General features: G+C 34.8%; 1 protein-coding gene across 1 annotated transcript in view; it reads right to left on the bottom strand.

Annotated features, from left to right (window-relative positions):
• SH3PX1 (sorting nexin 33-like protein SH3PX1) overlaps window positions 1-18517 on the bottom strand; it is a 198065-nt gene extending 179548 nt beyond the window's left edge. The window contains exons 1-3 of the mRNA XM_089092739.1: window positions 18416-18517; window positions 4188-4424; window positions 777-941 (exon numbers count right to left, since the gene is read on the bottom strand). Coding sequence (XP_088948865.1) covers window positions 777-941; window positions 4188-4424; window positions 18416-18517 — 504 coding nt within the window. The remainder of the gene's footprint in view (window positions 1-776; window positions 942-4187; window positions 4425-18415) is intronic.
• Between the last annotated feature and the right edge of the window lie 1658 nt (window positions 18518-20175).

The raw sequence follows: 20175 nt of genomic DNA, 5'->3' as shown, positions 1-20175 counted from the left end.
CGCTATAGCAAGAACGATTATTTAAATATAATGCTTGCTACCGAGACAATTGCCCCCATCTCTTTCTAATGGTATCATATATAGTCCTAAATAATATATTTATCCATTGTTTTTCATTACATAAAATATTGCGAATCTCTTCATTAAAAAATATTTATATTCTTAACCAGGTCAATAGTACAAGGTAAAAGTCAAATAATGGGAATAGTTAGATCTGAAAATGATTTTGAAAGGTGGATAAAAATAAAGGGAAAATAAAAGTCTAATTGAAAGAAACTTTGCGTAGATTTTACAGTTAAACTTCCATTGTTATAAAGTTTTCCTGTTGCTTATATGTAACTTAGGGCTATATTTACCCAATTCAGGGGGACACACATTTGTACAATGACTGCAATTTTTTTGCAAACAAAAAACAATGACTGCAAAATTCAATTTGTTTTTCAAAAAAACAATGACTGCAAAATTTGAACAATAATTGCAATTTTTTTTGCAAAAAAAACAATGACGGCAAAATTTGAACAATGACTGCAAATTTTCAGTCGATAATCATTACCTACAATTTAACTATGTTTGAAGTTGCAAATCGCTTTTAAGCATTTCTTGTCAAAAACTCACGGGATTTTTCTTGTTTTCCCTTTAGCGGCCCCGATTCATAGCAAAAGAGATCGAACATGCCTTAAGACAAGTAGGATTAAATCTTGCCCGAAATCCATGGTTCAAAATTTTATAAACTCAAGACTCTTAAAAATTTAATATGCCCAAAGAGATATACATACTTCTTCAACATAAGCAGCAGGGAAAATTCCAGATCCTCCAGAATCATTTGCTCCTTCCCACCATCCTTCTCCAACATCAGTGTTTGTAACTGTTAACGTTTCGCCAGCTTTAATTGAAAGTTCAGCTGTTCCAGGCTGACCATCAAAGTCATATAATGCAAGAGCCTAAAATAATAAAAAATAAAGTCGCTGATTGGGTTTTATAAGAAATTCTAAAAAGAGGGAAAGAAACACGAAACAGTATAAAGAACCTATTTGCAAGGCTGTATCCAGGGGGGGGTTTGACCCCCAATTATTTGTCGGACTTTGCCCAACTGGTAAATTTTTGCCTGACTGGTAAAAACGTAACAAAGATGCATATAAAAAAAATTATGTGTTTTTTAAGCTTTTTGACCCCCTCCCCCCCCCAAAAAAAAATTACTAAATACACCCCTGCCTGTTCGATTTTTTTTTATATCAATCTAAGTTCTACATTTTTAAGATCTATCTCTTGCAATTGGACAGGAGTTGTCAATCACTCCGTGCTCGAGACTGCTATCTCTCGTTTCGCAGGGGAAAAGATAAAACAGCATCAGTTTCGTGATTTACGCTCGTTTCACAAGTCTTCTTTTGATTTGCCGACTAGCTATAGAACTTACAGCGACTGTGCATGCATAAATAAATAGAGAAAATACACTTTGTAAGCTGAGCTGACTGCGTGGCAAAGTAAATGGAAGTCTACAGGCAAATATCACCATTCTGATAGTTTCTGTAAGTCTTGATATAGGGTGACAAGTCTTTTTTCAAACCTGTGCAATCTCTATGTTTGCATTCCCAGCTACAACTACATCTACTGAGCAGTCATTGAATACCTTAAATCGGCTGAAGTCATGCACTAGAGATCAGACGGGAGAGGGCTGACTAAACAGGCTAGTTTATAAATGTAAAAACTGAGATGTTAGAAAAATACTGACGAAGCAATATGGCACTTTAGAAAGAAATTGTATCCCTATTGTATCCCAGAAATTGCCCTATTATACGGAGCATTTACACAGTGTTTTTATTCTATATCAAACAATTTGTGGTAACGAACTGTAAGTAAGGAGCAAACCAGCTCAATGGTAACCGAAACTCTAGAAAACGCGATTTTGATACTAATAGATATATCAAAAAAATCATATTTTAATGCTGATTTCAAATATATAAGTTTCATCAAGTTTAGTTCTACCTATCAAAATTTACGCATCTGAGAAAATTTGGCTGCGAAAAAAGGAAGAAAGACCCCCTAAAAATTATAGAACCTTAATGAAAATCACACCATCATATTCAGCGTATCAGAGAACCCTATTGTAGAGGTTTCAAGCTCCTATCTACAAAAATGTGAAATACTGCATTTTTTGCCAGAAGAAAGATCACGGATGCGCGTTTATTTGTTTTGTTGTTGCTTTTTTTTCCCCAGGGATGATCGTATCGACCCAGTGGTCCCAGAATATCGTGGGAGAGCTCATTCGAACGGAAATTAAAACTTTTAGTGCCCATTTTAAATGACCAAAAAAATGGAGGACAACTAGGCCCCCTCCCACGCTCATTTTTTTCTAAAAGTCACCCGATTAAAATTATGAGATAACCATTTTGTTCAGCATGTTCGAAAATAGGATAACTATGTCTTTTTGGATTACTTAATCCCCCGAAGTTCCCGGGGGGGGAGGGCTGAAAGTTATGAACTTTACCCAATGTTAACATATAGAATTGGTTATTGGGAAGTATACAGACGTTTTCAGAGGAGATTTTTTCTGGTGGGGGGGGGGGGTCGGGCGTTATGTGGGAGGATCTTCACCTGAAGGAAGTTTTCATGGGGGAAGGGACATTGCTATGAAGGGGGCGCCGGATTTCCCAGCATTATTTAAAAAAACGACCAAAAATTAAATATAAAAAAAACAAGTTTTTCAACTGAAAGTAAGGAGCAACATCAAAACTTAAAACGACCAGAAAATAATACGTATATGATTGGGTTCACCCCCTAGTCAATACCTCGCTCTTTAAGCCAACGACTTTTTATTACTTTCATAAGAGGTATTTATTCTAAATAATGGCCTTTGTGATAAAGGGGTAATTTTTAAAGAATTGGAACAAAATTCGAACTTCAGCTTAAAGAGCGAGGTATTGACTAGGGGGCGAACTCCCTAATATACGTATTAAAATATATGAATATAGAAGTTCGTTACGTAAGTTAATTCGTAAGTTACGTATATTTATTATTAATAAAAACGTTGGTAAATAAAATTAGACAAGTTTCGTCAAAGCCATTTAACCGAATAAAAGTAAAATTAATATGAAAATTTTGTTTTAATTATTCATGTACGGTGAGCCAAAATCAAAACCTACATCAAAAACGTTCAAAAATTAAATAAATAAAAAACAAGTTTTTTTTTAACTGAAAGTAAGGAACGACGTTAAAACTTAAAACGAACAGAACTTATTCTGTATATGAAAGGGGCTGTCCCCTCCTCAACGCCTCGCTCTTTACGCTATAGTTTGACTTTCTCACAACTCTATTTTTTTAAACGATAAAAAACTTTAGCGTAAAGAGCGAAGCGTTGAGGAGGGGACAGCCCCTTTCATATACGGAATAATTTCTGTTCGTTTCAAGTTTTAACGTCGTTCCTTACTTTCAGTTTAAAAACTTGTTTTTTTTATTTAATCTGATCATAAGTCTAGCGACATTTATTATCAGAGCTTTAGTATTTAATTTTAGGCAGTTGTTCTAGTACCAGAGTAACAAATAAGCTTAGTAAGAGCCTTGCATAATAAATACTTAAAAATCAACTTTTAAAAAACCACATGGACAAAATGGGGAAAAAAAAGTTTCCGTTCTAAAGAATAATTTTGATATACATACTTCAAAATTTTCTGAACATTTTGAGTGTTGTGAACTCTTTTACTCAAACTTGTCAAAAATTTAAACATGGTGGGCATTTTCAGTCAACCCCCTACTGATACCTAAATATTTAAAATGGACATCATGTTTAAATTTTTTGAAACTTTGTACAAGTATGAGTTAACAATATTCAGAAAATTTTTAATTGTGTACATTAAAAGCATGGCCGTACCCAGGATTTTTTTTTTGCAGGGGGGGGGGGGGGTGTTTTACTCAAATATTTGTTTCGGGGGAGGGGTGCACAAACAAAAACTAAAAAAATACATAAAAAATTTGTTTATATACATTTTTGTTAATTTTTACAAGTCAGAAAAATATTCAGGGATTCAAACCCCCTAGCCCCCCCCCCCGGCCCTGGGTAAGGCCTTGATCAAAAGTATTCTTTAGATGGTATTTGGCGCCCTTGGTCAACGAACCCATTATAGGTATCATTATAGTTATTTTACGTCTGTAAACAATGTATTTATTTTGTTGTTTTACTATCATGAACATACTTTTTCTATGTAATTCCTATTATGCACAATATTGTTCAAGACTTTAATCTGTACTCCACTGAATGTCCCACTCATCATTTGAGCTTCATCAAAACACACGGCAACACATTGACCCCAATTTAGCTTGTTCCAAAGAACCAGTTCATTAATTGCTATGATTACTGATTGAGCATTTAGCTTTTCCATATGGTAGAGTCCATGTGTTTTTTCCAAAATCAAACAATCAGTCAGTATTGGCTGTATGACAAAACTTGGCTGCTTTTTATATGTTTAATTAATAAGATGTTACCAATATCAAGATGTTTTATGTTATCATACAACAGCCTGTTTTATGTTGTCATACAACATCATATATGATATAATATAACATCTTATATGTTACTGACAAGAAGTGACCAAAAAGAGCCAAATTGTTCAGTGATGGACTATTGGACTGGAAAACTAATGTTTTCACTGATCTAATTTTGGCATTTTGGGAACTGTAATGGCCTCTCTTGAAGAAGAGGATCCATAGTAACCATTAACCCAAGTAGCTTAAAGAAATGTCCCTTTTGATCTGAGCTGGGACTCTCATCATCACCATGAAATGCTAAGCTCTGCTTTGCTAAATACTTGGTTACCAGTATTAGTAATCAAATATACGTTTTATTTTCCATGCCATCTGCCATTCTCTGGCTTGAGCATATGTCACTTGTGCCATGCTACTAGACTGTCTTTGTTGCAGGTACCCATGTTGTGTAAACATTTCTTCTTTTTTTGCCTTTCCGTTTCCTTTTTCCATTATAAAAAAGATAAATTTTTCCTGTAGTTTCCCTATGCTGGATCCTGTCTCCACCAAAGTGACTGTAACTGAAACAAAATAATTTGTCTGCTGACACAGTATGTCCAAGCCAGGAAAACTGTAAGAAATAGACAGTGCTAAAGCAAAAAGCCAAAATTTTATTGCATTTGCTTAGCATTGGCTAGATAGGGCTGTTGTTGTATAGTCTTCTTTTTACAAAAGTAGTATACTAGATCTGCTTTGCTCGTGAGCAAAGAAAATACTGAAATCATCATACTGACAGTTGGAACTAAAATGTCAACAAAGCACTGATTTTAGTGTTTAAATAGTATTCATGACAAACTTGTTTGGTCTGATCAAAACCAGAAACTCTAAATACATTCCCTTATTTAACCCATGGCTTCCAACTTTTAAATTTGACTCCATAAAAGTCAAACTAAAATCTGTATCAGTTACAATAAAAGAAACTTTCACTCATGCACCATCATTAAGCATTTAGCTCATCTCTTTCATTCCTGCCCAAGTCCTCCTGCCATTACAGTCCTCCTCCTACCACCCACTCAATCTGGAACCTAGATATCTTAGGCTGTATATTGGAAAATGGCAACAAAATCTTGATAGCTTTATTTGATTCCTGACCCTGTGCTTGGGTCTTTATTTTTATCACTTGAATTCCTATAATTTTATTACTTTATAATTGTATTGCTAGCAGTGGCGTCGTTTGGGGGTGGCAGTTGCCCCCCAATAAATTGGAAAAAAGCTATCATATAGCCAATGCCCCTTGACACTCTGGATGTGGAACTTTTTTGCCCCCTCAATAAAAAATACTCAAGCTATGCCCCTGATTGTTAGTCTTACTGGCCAATCGAATCAGTTTTATTTCCTTTTAAAACCCAAGATTTCAGAAGAAAATTAACTGATTATCCAATACATTATCCTCTAATGCATGCAGAAGTTTCATTAATTTTTACAGTTGACAGAGGAGATAGCATATCGTGAATATTTATAGAACTTTTAGAAAACTGAGGGACATTCAAAGAATTCTAGATGTATAGTATGTACGTTTTGAAGAAAGTTTTGTTATTATTGTCGACATTTTAGCTGCAGTGCTGCAAAAATTTTTTAACTCCTCACAATAAAGCAAATTTCAGAACTTATTTAGAATCCAGAAAACATGCAAGAAGTGAAGTTTTGTTAATACTAATGAAACAAAACAAAGTACAATAAAAATATAATAGTTTAGAAACAAATTTGGGCTATATATTTGCACAATAGGGGTGGGGGGTAAACCATAGCAAATATTAAATAGGTAATCTAACCTAAGTACCTTTTTTGCCCCTTCAACCCCAAAAAAGTGAAGTATAAACTGTTTTCACGGAGTGAGCAATACCTCACAAGCAGCAGAAACATATTTTTCATTAGGATTTCATTAAATTCTAGATGCGGTTCATTGCGTGTTCATTGCATGACTTCCAGGCCCACTACAACAACATTATTGGGAAAGCAAATCGTGTTGCAGGAGTTTTACGGTGCAACTTCAGTTTTGGAAATGATAAGACCCTTTGCCTTCTCTACAAAGATTTAGTACAGCCAATCCTTAATTAAGGTCATTGCTCTACACGTCCCTTTTACAATAAAGACGTCAAAGCTCTTGAAAAAGTTCAAACACAAATAACAAAGTTCTGTCTGACTTTGAGAAATTTACCCTACAAATATAGGCTCCACAAGCTCAAACTTCCTTCACTAGCTTATTGACTGCACCAAGGAGACCTCATTGAGGTATACAAGCTTTGCTATGCCGCCTACAAAAACATCCAGGCTACCAATGTTCTCAGCTTCAGCCAAAAGGTTCCAAAAGGACATCAGCCATTGGGCGTTCAGACAGGTTCCAAAAGGACATCAGCCATTGGGCGGTCAAGAAGGTGGTCTGAGTCATGGTTAAACACCATGACTCAGAATAAAAGTGGTCTTATCCTTGCTACAGTTGGAAAAGCTCTGTATTTGGTTTAAATATTTAAAGGTGACCTTACACCCCCCTTCAGACAGTAACTCAGTTTAGGAATATATGGTAAAAACAGTGAAGTTTTTGAAATTGTTTTCCAGAAAGATACTGTCAGTCTGACCTTATTTGTTTAATACATTTTTTATATTTCTTATGTTTATAACAAATTCTATTTCATAGGTAACCTATTCATATCAAATTAAATGACCTTGAGATTGTTTAGTTCTGAGACTATATGATGTTCAGAACATATTTGTCTGAACCTCAAGCATATTTGTCTGCAAATGGCTAATGTCAACAGTAGGTTTTCTACAAAAAAAAAAATCAATAGGTTTTGCATACAAGTAGGTTTAAAAACACCAAGAAATGGCAGTCGACAATTCTCTTATAGTTCTAAGGTGAACACAGAATTTGAATCTAAAGTGTTATGATATGTCTTGAAAGCCTTAAATAATGTCTATTCTGATCCCATGGAGAAATAACAACATCATATTAAAATGATTATTTACAACCTAGTAGAAAAAGATTGGTATTCAAAAAAGCTTGAGAAAAAAATTAATCTCATACAAAACTCAAATCTGGCCATCAGCCTTGTGTTTTGTATTCACTTGGCATTTCACTGTTGCTCAAGAAATGGCATCTTCTATTTGAGCTTTTTAAATTTTTGTCTTAATATCATATGTCTTTTTAGATTTATGTGATTTGTGTTTCACTTTGTGTGTGTTATGTTTATGTGTTATTATGTTATTATGTGTTATTATGTTATTATGTGTTATTTATGTGTGTTATTACTTAAAAGTGTTGCACCTATGCTAACCCAAAATCTTGTTTTTGTTTACAATGTTTCTATAACTAAGTATGTGTCCATATAATTTTCCAGTTGTGAGGGTTTTTTTTAGATTTTGCCATTCTCCCAAAGCATCAAGACCCCCTTCTTGAATTTAATTTATTTACTTATTTTCCACAAAACAGAGGAGTATATAATAGAAGGAGATAATAGAGGAGTAATGCATAAATGAAATTCAAAATAAAAATGAAATACTTCAACAAACAAAACATTCATGTTAAATGGGCTTAATAATATAACTGAATAAAATACATAAAAAAAAAAATATTGTCATGGTCTTAGGGCCTTCAGCCCAATAAAACTTACTTACTTACTATGCTGCCCTATAGATTTCTATCTATGTACTTTGTTATTAACCTACACTGAGAACTGCTGAGCAAAGGTTTTGGTCAAAATATTTGTATTCCTCTCTTTTTTGCTGGCTGTGATTTACCTTATTTTTCTTTGCTGTCATGTTTCCTCACATATTATCAAAACACGTTTGCACAAATTAATTAATCCTTCTACAAACCAATTTATTCAAATGAAGCTTACAAATAATTACCAGAAAGCCAAGCCTTGTGTAAACTGTCCATAACAGTCTATGAAGAATATGGAAATTTTGGTGCAAGATTCCTTTTCTTAGCTAAACACTATAATAAAAAAAATACTTGATTTTTAAACTTTCTATTTATTAGTTCTTAGGAGTCAATTCCAGGATAACCAAACCCTCACCCCTTCCTAAGGGCAAAATAAGGTGATTCTGTTACCTTTGGTATTGGTATTATGAACTAACATTTTGAAGCAAAATAATTAATAAAACATAATGAAAAAAATTAAAAAACTTTTACACATGGCCTAGGGCTATATTCAAACATCTAAATGTTTGAATCTCAGCCCCTCTCTAAAGAGGGGCTGAGATGTAGGCTGATGTAACTAAACTGGAAACAATTCTAAGATATTATAGACAAAAAATTTTAAACATAGAAACATGCTAAATAAATGAAAATATTACCAGTATATTTTTTATTTTATGCTACTTCCAAATGTCATGGTTGCTTTTTTAGGACAGTGCATCCTCACTGCTCAAAGTCCTAGATATAGCCCTTGAAAATGTAAAAAAAACAACTAGAAAATACCCAAACAACAAAATTCTTATTTTTTAATATGCAGGATGTTTCTATGAATCAGATCATAGAAAGTTTATATCTTTAAGCCAATTAAACCTCAACAAAATTATTAAGGTCATCAAAGGTTGATACTTATGAATTATAGTGACCCCACCCAAGAAGTTTGACCTGATCTGTCTGCATTAAACTGGTCTGCATATGGGGACTAGCTTAGCCACAGTGGGATAAACTATGATATAGGTATATTTCAATTAAATATTTAATACATAGAGTTGGTATTTTGATTTGGTTGGTATTTGACATAGAGTTGGTATACTTAGAGTAGGTATTGAACATAACATTTTCTGGGTGGCCTGCTTTCTACTATTCTTTGCTTTAGTTTACATAATTTTGTTACTGAAGTATTATATTTTCATCATATTTAGGTATAATTCATTAAGACCTAGGATTAACCTAACTTCATTTCTTGAGTGGAGTTGTTATTATACACAAGTACCCAAATGTCAAAGCACTCTTAAATTTCTTGTGGCATTTGAAAAACTTGAAATGGTATGAAAACAGTTTATATGAGTTGCCTAATAAATGAGGTTTGTATAAATAAGTGTATTTGGAATATATCACTCTTGAAAAACATATTTATAAACTAATGATGTTTTTAACCACTTTTCAATAACTTAACTAGTGTTGATAACTTCTTTGTGTGGTTACAAAAATGAAATACCTTTGGGGCCCCTTTAAGGGCTCAAGATGTAATTAGTCCCAGAAGCAATTATTGAATTCTGAAAAAGCATAAAAAAAAGGTATCAAATGACATTTTCACTTTCATCTTAGCTAAATTACAGGTCCACTGCAAATTTACCAAAGAATTTTGGAAAAAGAAGGGAGATAGGTGTATCAAAGTATCTTCAATAAGGCTAAGACTTAATTCCTGAAATTTTTAATCACCTAACTCATCCAGGCTATGGTACTTCCCAAAAAAAGAAGCCCCTAAACTAGAGTTTTAGCATACAATATTTAAGATACATATAATATATATCTTAATATATAATAATCAATTCTGTCAGAAATGAATTTCACCCCCACACCTAAATCTACCAATTCAGGGTATGTATTTGCAGATTGGGGGGGGGAGCTCTATAGAGTCCTCAAATGGAATTACCCTAGGAACAATTATTGAATATGAAAGTAGGCCGAGTCTAGCAAAAAAAGGTATTGATTTATGTATTCACTACCTTTCAAGGTAAATTAGCCTATGTGAATATATGTAAATTTACCCCCTGTTACCTTTAATGTGAAAATCATTGCCAAAAAATTACCCCAATTGGAAATATTCCTTAATATTTATTCATTGGGCTCAATAACCTTCCATGTTATCAAAAACTACTGGTCAATATATACAAAATCATATTATTGATTTAGGACTAAAGTAAATACACCATTTGATGCCTTGTTTTTTGCTGATTATGAATATAATAAGAATTTCTATCGGAAATTAATTTCAGCCCCCCCCCTATATATACCAGTTCAGGGTTAGGTTAGGTTGGGTTAGGTATAGCCTATATAGGGGGGGGGGGGTGAAATTCATTTCCAATAGAAATGCTTAGTATATTTCTAATCAGCATAAAAAGAGGCATCAAATGGTGTATTCACTTTAGTCCTAACTCAATAATATGATTTTGTATATATTGACCAAACTACTAAGTTGTATTTTATCCTTTTATAAATTGTTGTTGTTTGTTTGTAGCACTCCTGGGCAAGCTGCCCATTGTGCACGTCTTCATGATTTCATCAGAGCCTTTAGGGATGAAAGATATTCCATGTCAAAATTCAGCTGTCCAGCTGTTGTTCTGTCATGACCGAGGGTCAAATAATTTAAAAAGCTATCTGGCTTTTGTCACTGTGGTTAGGGAGGGGTTTTGAAGAATCTCAAGGCAAAAAACAATAAACCAATGTCAAGCTGTATTCAACTCTGTCCAATGGTGTCAAAAATGAGCCTCCATATTTACAATTCAAACACAACTGGCTGATATGGCAATTTAAACTGATGAGCTTGGCTTGCAATATATACACATACTCATACATATAGCTTACATATCACTAATTTACATGTGCAATATTAAAATAATGTGTAATAATATTTATTATTAAAATATTGTGTAATAATATTATACAATTGTTAATACAAATTACAGCTCTAAGTGTAGCTTAGTATCTACAATAAAATTTATATAAATTTCTACCTTCATTTCCAAAAAAAGCTCGATTTCTTCAACGAATGTTTGAAAACACCTGACTTTTAATCACTACTTCCAAATGCTTTTAGGGTTAAATTAGGGTTAAAATTAGGGTTAACAAAAAAAAACAATATGATTACATTTTGCATACACTCTGCTTTTTTCAGACAGATTCACTTCTCGAACAAAATAAAATGGTCTGGAAAATTAAAAATATGTTCTGAAAGGACTGAAGTGAAATCTTCAGACTTAGAATCTTGCTTTAAAGCCGAAGCAATAGCATCTTTATGTTGTAATAATCTCATTTCCAAATTCTGGTTAGTACGTCCCACATATGAGCTTCCTCAAGTACGAGGGATCTGATAAACCTCACTTTGTTGCCCTAACCAAGTTAGATTATTCCCAGAATTTAGAAAACTACCCAAAATATTATTACTCTTTAAAGCTACCCTTAGACCATTGCTTTGTAAAATTCTTTTAAGTTTTTCACTTAGCCCGGGTACAAATGGTAAGGAACAAAAACATCCTTCTCCCGAGTTGTCCCGCAGTTCTTTGTGCCCTAAATTATATGGACTTCCCAAAATTCATAAGCCTAACCTACCATTACGACCAATTGTGTCAAGTACAAGGTCACCAACAAGTGTTTTGAGTAAATGGTTATTGTCAATCTGTAAACCACTTTTGTCTACACAAATTTCGTATATTGAGAAATCTTCGAATTTGGTTGAAAAACTGAAAAAAGTAGAAATTTCTTCGAATTCTTTGCTTTCAAGCTTCGACATTGTATCAATGTACATAAATATTGATGTAGAAGTAGCCGAAACTCTTCTAGAAGGAAAGCTCTTAAGAAATTTGGATTTGATTAGTGGCAAAACAGATTTGGAAGTTTCTGTAATTATGCATTTAGTAAGATTGTGCAATAAGTTCTCTTATTTTTTTCAATTTAGAGGGGATTATTTCGAACAAATAAAAGGTTTAAATATGGGGGCCCCTTTATTCTCTTTATTAGCTAATATTTTTGTGGAGAATATTGAAACAATTGCGTTAGATTCATATTTTTAAAAGCATATTTTCTGGGGCTGGTATATGGATGTCATTATTTAGGTATGGGATTATGGGGAGGAGGAATTAAAAGGATTTTTGGAACATCTTAATTTTTTGGAAGAAGATTTTAAGTTTACTATTGAATTGGAAGAGAATGGAAAACTTCCTTTCCTTGATGTTCTTCTTTTGAAAAATCAAAATAGTCTGGATTTTAAAATTTACAGAAAACCGACAAATAACAATAGATTTTTGTCTTACAATTCCGGTCACGCTCGCCGAGTAAAAATTGGCTCGACCATTTCTATAACTCATCGGATCTTTAGTCTTTGCTCTCCAAAATTTGTTGAGGAGGAGTTGTCTTTTCTAAGGAAAATACTAATAAGCAACATCTATCCAGAATGGTTAATTAACCAAACTGTTTCAAAAAGAAGAAAAAGGTTTCTAGAGATTTCTAAGGAAGTCTTTGAGACAACTTAGGAAAAGGATATCTTTTGTTATTTACCATCTGTACCAGGGCTAAGTTAAAAACTTAAAAGAATTTCACAAAGCATTAGTCTAAGGGTAGTTTTAAACAGTAATATTACTTTGTGTAGTTTTCTAAATTTTGGGAAGGATCTAACTTCATTGGGGAAACAAAGTGGGGTTTATCAGATCCCATGTACTTGAGGAAGCTCATATGTGGGACGTACTAACCAGAGTTTGGAAATGAGATTATTACAACACAAAGATTCTATTTCTTCGGCTTTAAAGCAAGATTATAAGTCTGAAGATTTTACTTCAGCCCTTTCGGAACGTATTTTTAACTTTCAAGACCATTTTATTTCGTTCAAGAATGTCCCTTTGATTTTTAGGGATCGGAGTTTACAGTAAAATTTTCGTGAAACTCTTGAAATAAAGAAAATCTTATTCAAGAATATGGCTTTGAATCGGGATACAGGCGAATATGGGCTGGACTCTATCTATGATAATTTATTAAAATCTGACAGAGTAAAGTTCAATTCACCCCATGTAGTTGACCTTTGTCCAAATGTTATATCATTGAACGCTAATGGACCGAATCCAAGAAGGTCAAAGAGAATAGCTTCCACCTTTGCTTTGAAAAGAATTAGAGATTCAAATAATATGTAGTGTTATTTGATTTAGTATATAAAATTTTGATTTAAATTGTTTTATTTTAGTTTTACTACTGATGACGGTCACTGTATATGTGACCGAAATATCTGGTATATTTGTGAATTTCTATCACTGTTATAAAAAACACTGTCTATTAAAAGGATTTTATCTCTATTTGAACTTTTATTTATCGTTTAGATTCACCACTAATGCTGCAGTACATATCCCCCTTCACTTCCTCCTCGGCATCATCGCAACAAAAAATTTAAGTTAATTAAAGATTGCCAGGGATACAAATTGAAAGGGAAAATTGACTCCTAAAGTTTGAAAACTACTTTCCCCTTTGTATCTTTGTCAAAAAATGAATTCTGTAAAAAAATTTACACAAAAGTTTTTTTTTCGTAAATCAGGGTATGGGGGTTTACATTTCCAGAAGAGAATTACACCGAATATCGTTTTTATGTCTATAATTCCCTTCACAAGTAAAGCTCGGTCTCCTAGTGCTGCATGATAAAACCATGGGCGTAGGGAGGAAGGGACAGGGGGCAGCTGCCCCCCTAGACCTTCAAATTTACATTAGATATGGCTGAAAAAGCAGATGGTTTGGAAAAAGCATTTGATAAAACTCCATCACATTATCGATTGCCCCCCCCCCCTGGACAATATGCTGCCTAATGCTGCCTACGCCCATGGATAAAACTGATAACAACACAAACCGAAAATGGGTTGGTACTGTTTATACGTGGACACACCATTTCTAAATTGTGGGGAAAATATATACAGTTCACTTAAATTCACTTATTCTATTCTCAGCACTAGACCCCGAAGCCGCGCCGCCGAGCCTGCATCATCGCGCTGACGCCGCCGCTGATTCTATCGGCGGCGGTGTCACTAATACGCTGCCGTTTTTTTTGTCTCTCTTTTTTGGTTATCGATATCGACCTCCGGGCTTCAACCGTCATCCCGGCTAATCTGTTTCTTAAAAATAAATACTGTCATCTTGGGCTCGCCATGTATATCGGTTCATAGGAAGGAGAAGAAGAAATTTTTCTTGAAACAAAAATTCCACCTTCCACTTTGAAATGCTGTTCATTTTTCTTTCTGATTTTTCGGATGAAAAGAGGTAGGTAAAAGAGCATAAGGCAATTCAGGATGTTGTCATAGGCAGCGCAATCGAGCTGTCTAAGTAAAGAACAATGTATGCACAATGTATTATTTATTTTTTTTTTTTAATTTTTTTTTCATACCAAGGCAATTCGTATCGTATGAGTTGTCGTAGAAACTTCCAAAAGGGCTCATTCGATTGGAAATTGGAATAGCTAGTGCCCTATTTAATAGTCGAAAGTGATTGTAAGGCAGCTAACACCCCTTCCACGTCCACCGTTTCCCCAAACAAACACATCCAATAAAAATTTTAAGATAGCCATTTTGTTCAGAGCAACTTATTTCCAGAGAGAAAATATATTTTTTGAGGAGGTTACTCCCCCACAACCCTTAGGGAAAGGGTTTTGTAGTTATGCCCTGGAGGTATATAAGAACGATGTTGGCAAAATGTATTATTTATTATTTTTCCTTTAGACCAGGCAACTTCATATCGAAGAAGTTGTCGTAGAAACTTCGAAAAGGGTTCATTCAATTAGACATTGGAGTGGCTTGTGCCCTTTTTAATAGTTGAAAATGATTGGAAGGCAACTAACCCCCCGTCCACGCCCACCCTTTCCCGAAATACAGACAATAAAAATTTTGAGATAGCCATTTTGTTTAAAGCAGTTGAAAGTTCTGAAATTTAGGTCTTAGAAGATGACAACCACCCTCTCAGCCCTTATGGTAAGGGTTGTAATTTATGCCCTGGGGGCATATACGGTGTTTATAGAAAGCGTTGTCGTAGAAACTGAAAAAGGGATCATTAGTTTGGAAATCGAAAAACCTAGTGCCCTTTTTAATAATCGAAAGTGATTGGAAGGCTTGACATTTTATAGTAGAGATCGATGTGGGTATAATGTATCATTTTTTTGTTGTTGTTGTTTAGACCAGGGCACTTCGTATCGAAGGAGTTGTCATAGGAACTTCGAAAAGGGCTCGTTCGATTGAAAATAGAAAGGGCTGATGCCCTTTTTAATAATTCAAAGTGATTGGAGGTAAACTAATCCCCCTCCCACGCCCACCCTCCCATTTGCCCTTATGTTTTAAAACTAAATGTTGCCTTAAGATTAAATCAAAATGTACTGTGTTTCCCAATAAGGCATCTCAGCAGTATCCCAAGAACGACTGAGGGTATTATGTTCAAACTTTCAGGGCTTCTTCTGCTCTTAAAATTTGACCAAATCAAAATAGCGTAAGTGTATCCAAGCTATCTAAGAAAGTAAACAAATTTTTTTGCGAATGTTATCAAGTTTTCCATTTCAGGTCAACTAGAAGAGGTATGAAACTAAATTAAACACTACTATGTGTGTCCAGATTTTTAAAGGGTCTATGTTGTTAAATATTGCTGAAAATTGTTTTCCAGCATACAAATAGCAGGCCAAAGTATAAATTCTTAAAAAAACGAAAAGATTTAAAGTATGATTTTCTTTTTCCCTGAAAAGACTATGTCAATATAAAACGAACAGAAATTAATTAAAAAGACTGTTTCCACAAAATTATTTTTTCAAAGAAAAGTAAAGAACTACATTAAACCAAAAATAAGCAAAAGTAAAATCAAAAAATCTACCAAGCGTGAAACTACTACGAATGATCATCAGTAAATAAATGAAACCCAAAACGAACTGAAATTACGATAGAATAACGGAGTCGAACTTAAAACGAGAAGAAATTAACATAAGTTGGGCTCCAAACCCCTATGCCTTCCCAAGGCCAGAACATAATTTGTACTTCAATGACAAAAATACAAATGAATATGCATTGTCAGTTTAATATACGTATACTGATATTTAGTAATAAAAATCTTAATATTATTTGATTTATTAAAGTTATAAAAGTAAATAATTTATATTTTTTCAGTGAAGTGCAAATTTTGTTCTGGCCTTGGGAAGGCATAGGGGTTTTGAGCCCAACTTGTGTTAATTTCTGCTGGTTTTGAGTTTGACTCAGTTATTTATTGTTATTTTTGTTCGTTTTGGGTTTCATTTATTTATCGATGCTGATTTGCGGTAGTTTCCCGCTTGGTAGATTATCTAGAGCTAGTATAGAAATATATCTATAGAAATGAATTACATTTTTTCTGCACAGTTAACAGAGCACACTGAAGTTGAAGTAGCCTTAAACTTTGACTTGAAACGTTATAACTTGACCACTTCTTTCAGAAAAGAATTTCGGAGGGTTATTCGGTGTTGATAAGAAAAGAGGGTAAAGGTGCAGTTTAGTTCCTCCTGTAGTGTGGGGTGCAGGAGCCCTATGGTGAAGGTGCAGGTTTTTTCTCCCTTATAAAACAACTTATTTCAGCAGATACAAAGAAGAAGTCCATTTCCGGCATTCCGTGGGACCCCAAGGTCCAATACTAGTCTCAGATCCCGCGAGTGGCAGTTTACGCTCGTCAAGTTTTGGCTGTACCGGCCACATGTGCCCCAGCTAAACGGGTTTTTAGCACGACAGGACTGATAGTGACTGCAAGAAGATCAATGGCTCCAGGCAGAGTGAACAATCTGAATTTTGTTACATCAATTGTAACTAAAGTGATGTAACCGCTGATTTAAAATTGTTCGTGCTGTTAAGCCATGGTATCTGAGTTGTATGCAGTGTTTTTTCGATGTTGTTATTTGTTTTTTTTTTCACTTCCTTTTCGTATGTATTTGATGAACAAGAGATGTTTGAACTTCAAACTTTTAAAGTTATACACACATTAGCCCAAATCACTAACAAGAAGGAAATGACTAAACACGGGATTTTATAGGAACAATGCGCTGTTAAACATAAACACAACATAGGTTTCCCTGGGTCTAGTGGCTAAAAATGAGAATTCTACTTAGTCTGATGGACGGTGAACATAAACACTTTCCGCACGGCCCAACAAATTCCTGTTTTGTCATATTGTTCTTGAATATTTTTAGCCAACCATTTAAAAATTCTTACTAAAATCGAGGTTAAACGTGCTTGGTGAAATGGAATTTTTATTTTTATTTTTAATAAGAACAATCGGCACGTCGTGGCGTGCCGCCGGTCTAAAAATCGGGGGCGCACCGCCGCCCATACTGAATCACACATTCGCCGCCGTCATTTCGGCGTGGCGCGGCTTTGGGGACTACTCAGCACACATTTCGTACAGCATGCTGATGTAGAGGTAAATGTCCCACAAATGGCGCTGGCGTTGTGTGAAGTGCGACAAATGACAGCCACCATTCTTAGCACATTTATGTTTCTTTGAGCTGGTTAAAAGAAATATTTAGAAAAGCGTAAATAGTCAAGAAGTCAGCATGATATTATGCAGTTCTATATCTACGGGTTACTTTGGCAACCAGAAACACAAGGAATAGGACGTTATCAGCTCTTATTAGGCATTTCAATAAGAAATAAGAGAATTTTGAGCTATATTGAATTTTCAATTAAATGCTGGAAAAACAAATTAACAAATTTAATTATTCCTGGAGCTGTTCCCTTTCTATTAAAGTTCATGACGATTCTACAACCTATTTGACCTATTTAGTTGCAGTACGAATATCATTATAAAAAGTACTAAATCTTATTATCTTTTTCAATGATTTCTTTTTTATTCAGGAAATTGTATGCACTTTATATCTAAATTCTTATTCTTCAATGGATCCTTTTCTGTCCTATTTGCAGATTTAAAGGATATTTTACTTTCCACTTTTGAGAGTTCTAAAACAAGAGAATCTAAGCTTGAACTGATAGATTTTAGGAAGTAGAAGTACCTTTAATATAAGGGATAAAATTGACATGAGCAAATGTGTCAAAGCAGGTCAGAACATTTTTTCAGTTGTGCCATCAACTAGGCTCACATTTTTATTTGATAATATGGTTTCAAAGACAGTATATTTGGAAAAATATTAATGTGAAACATATTATAAAGTGTAACGAATCCCTATTTTTCTCGCTTACCTTATGCTAAAAACGAGCACGGATTAATTAAAAAAAAATTGCTTGCCAAACGTGCTTGCTTACTTAGGTCCTCCTGAGCCATCTTTGGCACATAAGGCATTGACGAAGCCTCGATAATCATCACGTATTGGTGCTGCCGCGAGTACATCCTTCTACTAGGGTTGTAGTAATGTTTGAGCACGGTGTAGATCCCGATCGTAAGTGCGTCTGAGCGTGTTTCTAGTCTTGCTCTCTGTCCTCTGTCGACGCTCACGCGGTTGCCATTGTTGAACCTGAGACGGGATTCTGGAGTCCTCCATCCGAAGGACGTAGCCAAAATAGCTCCATCTCTTCTTCTTAATCACTTAAGTAATAAACGGCTGGCTAGTTTTTTTGCGGAGCTCGATGTTGCTGACATTTTGATACCAACCGATATTCAACATGCGTCTCAAGCACATATTATCGAAAGCTGTTAGACTTTTCTCTGTCCTAACATCTAGTTTCCAACACTCACTGGCATACAATAGCATGGACAAAACGTTGCTATTAAGAAGTCGCAGCTTTAGAGCAAGAGAGTACTTCACTGACTTCCATACTGACCTAAGTTTGTTGAAAGCAGCGTTTGTCATGCCAATTCTTGTATTGACCTCATTTTGCATCTCTCCTGTATAATCGACCCAGCTTCCAAGGTACTTAAATTCCTGGAATTGTTCGACTCTGAGATTTTTGCACAGGAGCTCGACTGACGAGCCTGATGTTTCCATTGATTTACTCTTGTCTATGTTGATGTTTAGGCCCACTTTCTCTGCTTTAAACCTCACTTTGTGAAAAAGCTCCTAGAGTCACTGCTTTGTCCTTTCCAAAAGTGCCACATCATCGAGTTTCAAGAGGATTTTATTTCCGACTGTTACTCCGAAGCCAGTGGCTTCTCGCAAAACATACTCCATTTAAATGAAAAATAAAAACGGTGATAAAACGCATCCCTGTCGCACTCCTGACATAATTATGAAGTATCTAGTTTTTCCGTTTTCTGTCTTTACGCGACATTCCGTATTTTCTTAAATTGCCATGATCAAACTTATTATTTTTTGGGGACACCATAATACTGTAGATTTTCCCAGAGTGTGTCACGGTCCATAGATTCGAAGGCCTTTTCAAAATCAATGAAGAGCATGTATATCTTGTTGGACCGCTCATTTGCTTCTTCTATCAGAGTCCTGAGCGTAAATATGAGGTATGAACAAGATCTACCTATACGACAACAGTGTTGCTCTTATCTCAGATACGGCTAGAGTGCTTTTTTCTGGCACTCGAGTATAGCAAGCGCTACAACCTTACTTGAACTGATATTAGGTTTACACCTTGCCAGTTATCGCAGATAAGTGGATCACCATTCTTAAATATCTTAACAATTATCCCTTTGGTCTAGTCACTAGGGACCTTTTCCGACTGCCAGAATGTTGCAATCAATGTTATCCACACTGAGAGGCATATCCTCACTGATGCCTTGATCATTTCCGAAGTTATGCAGTCTTCACCATGCGACCTTCCATTCTTGAGTTTCTTCACTGCAACAAGTATTTCCGCGGATGTAGGGTATTTCCGTCATTTTTCAGGTTCAGAAATGGCATAGAAGGGATTCTTTCTCGGTCAGTTGGTTTCGGTCTATTTAAAACCTTTTTGAAGTGGGATACTCACCTCTAGTCAATTTTCTCAGTTTCAGTGAGAATATTTCCGCTCTCATCTTTGACTTGGCTGGATCTTCTGTGCAGCTTCCATAACATTTCCCTTGTGAGTCTGTAAACTGCTTTGGAGTTTCCGTTTCTA

Source organism: Artemia sp. Qi Xiang Cuo, chromosome 1 (genome assembly GCF_049724085.1).
Source record: "Artemia sp. Qi Xiang Cuo chromosome 1, ASM4972408v1, whole genome shotgun sequence".
In the NCBI taxonomy this organism is placed as follows: domain Eukaryota; kingdom Metazoa; phylum Arthropoda; class Branchiopoda; order Anostraca; family Artemiidae; genus Artemia; species Artemia sp. Qi Xiang Cuo.
The sequence above is the reverse complement of the archived record's forward strand: the minus strand, read 5'-3'. Positions and strand labels throughout refer to the sequence as shown.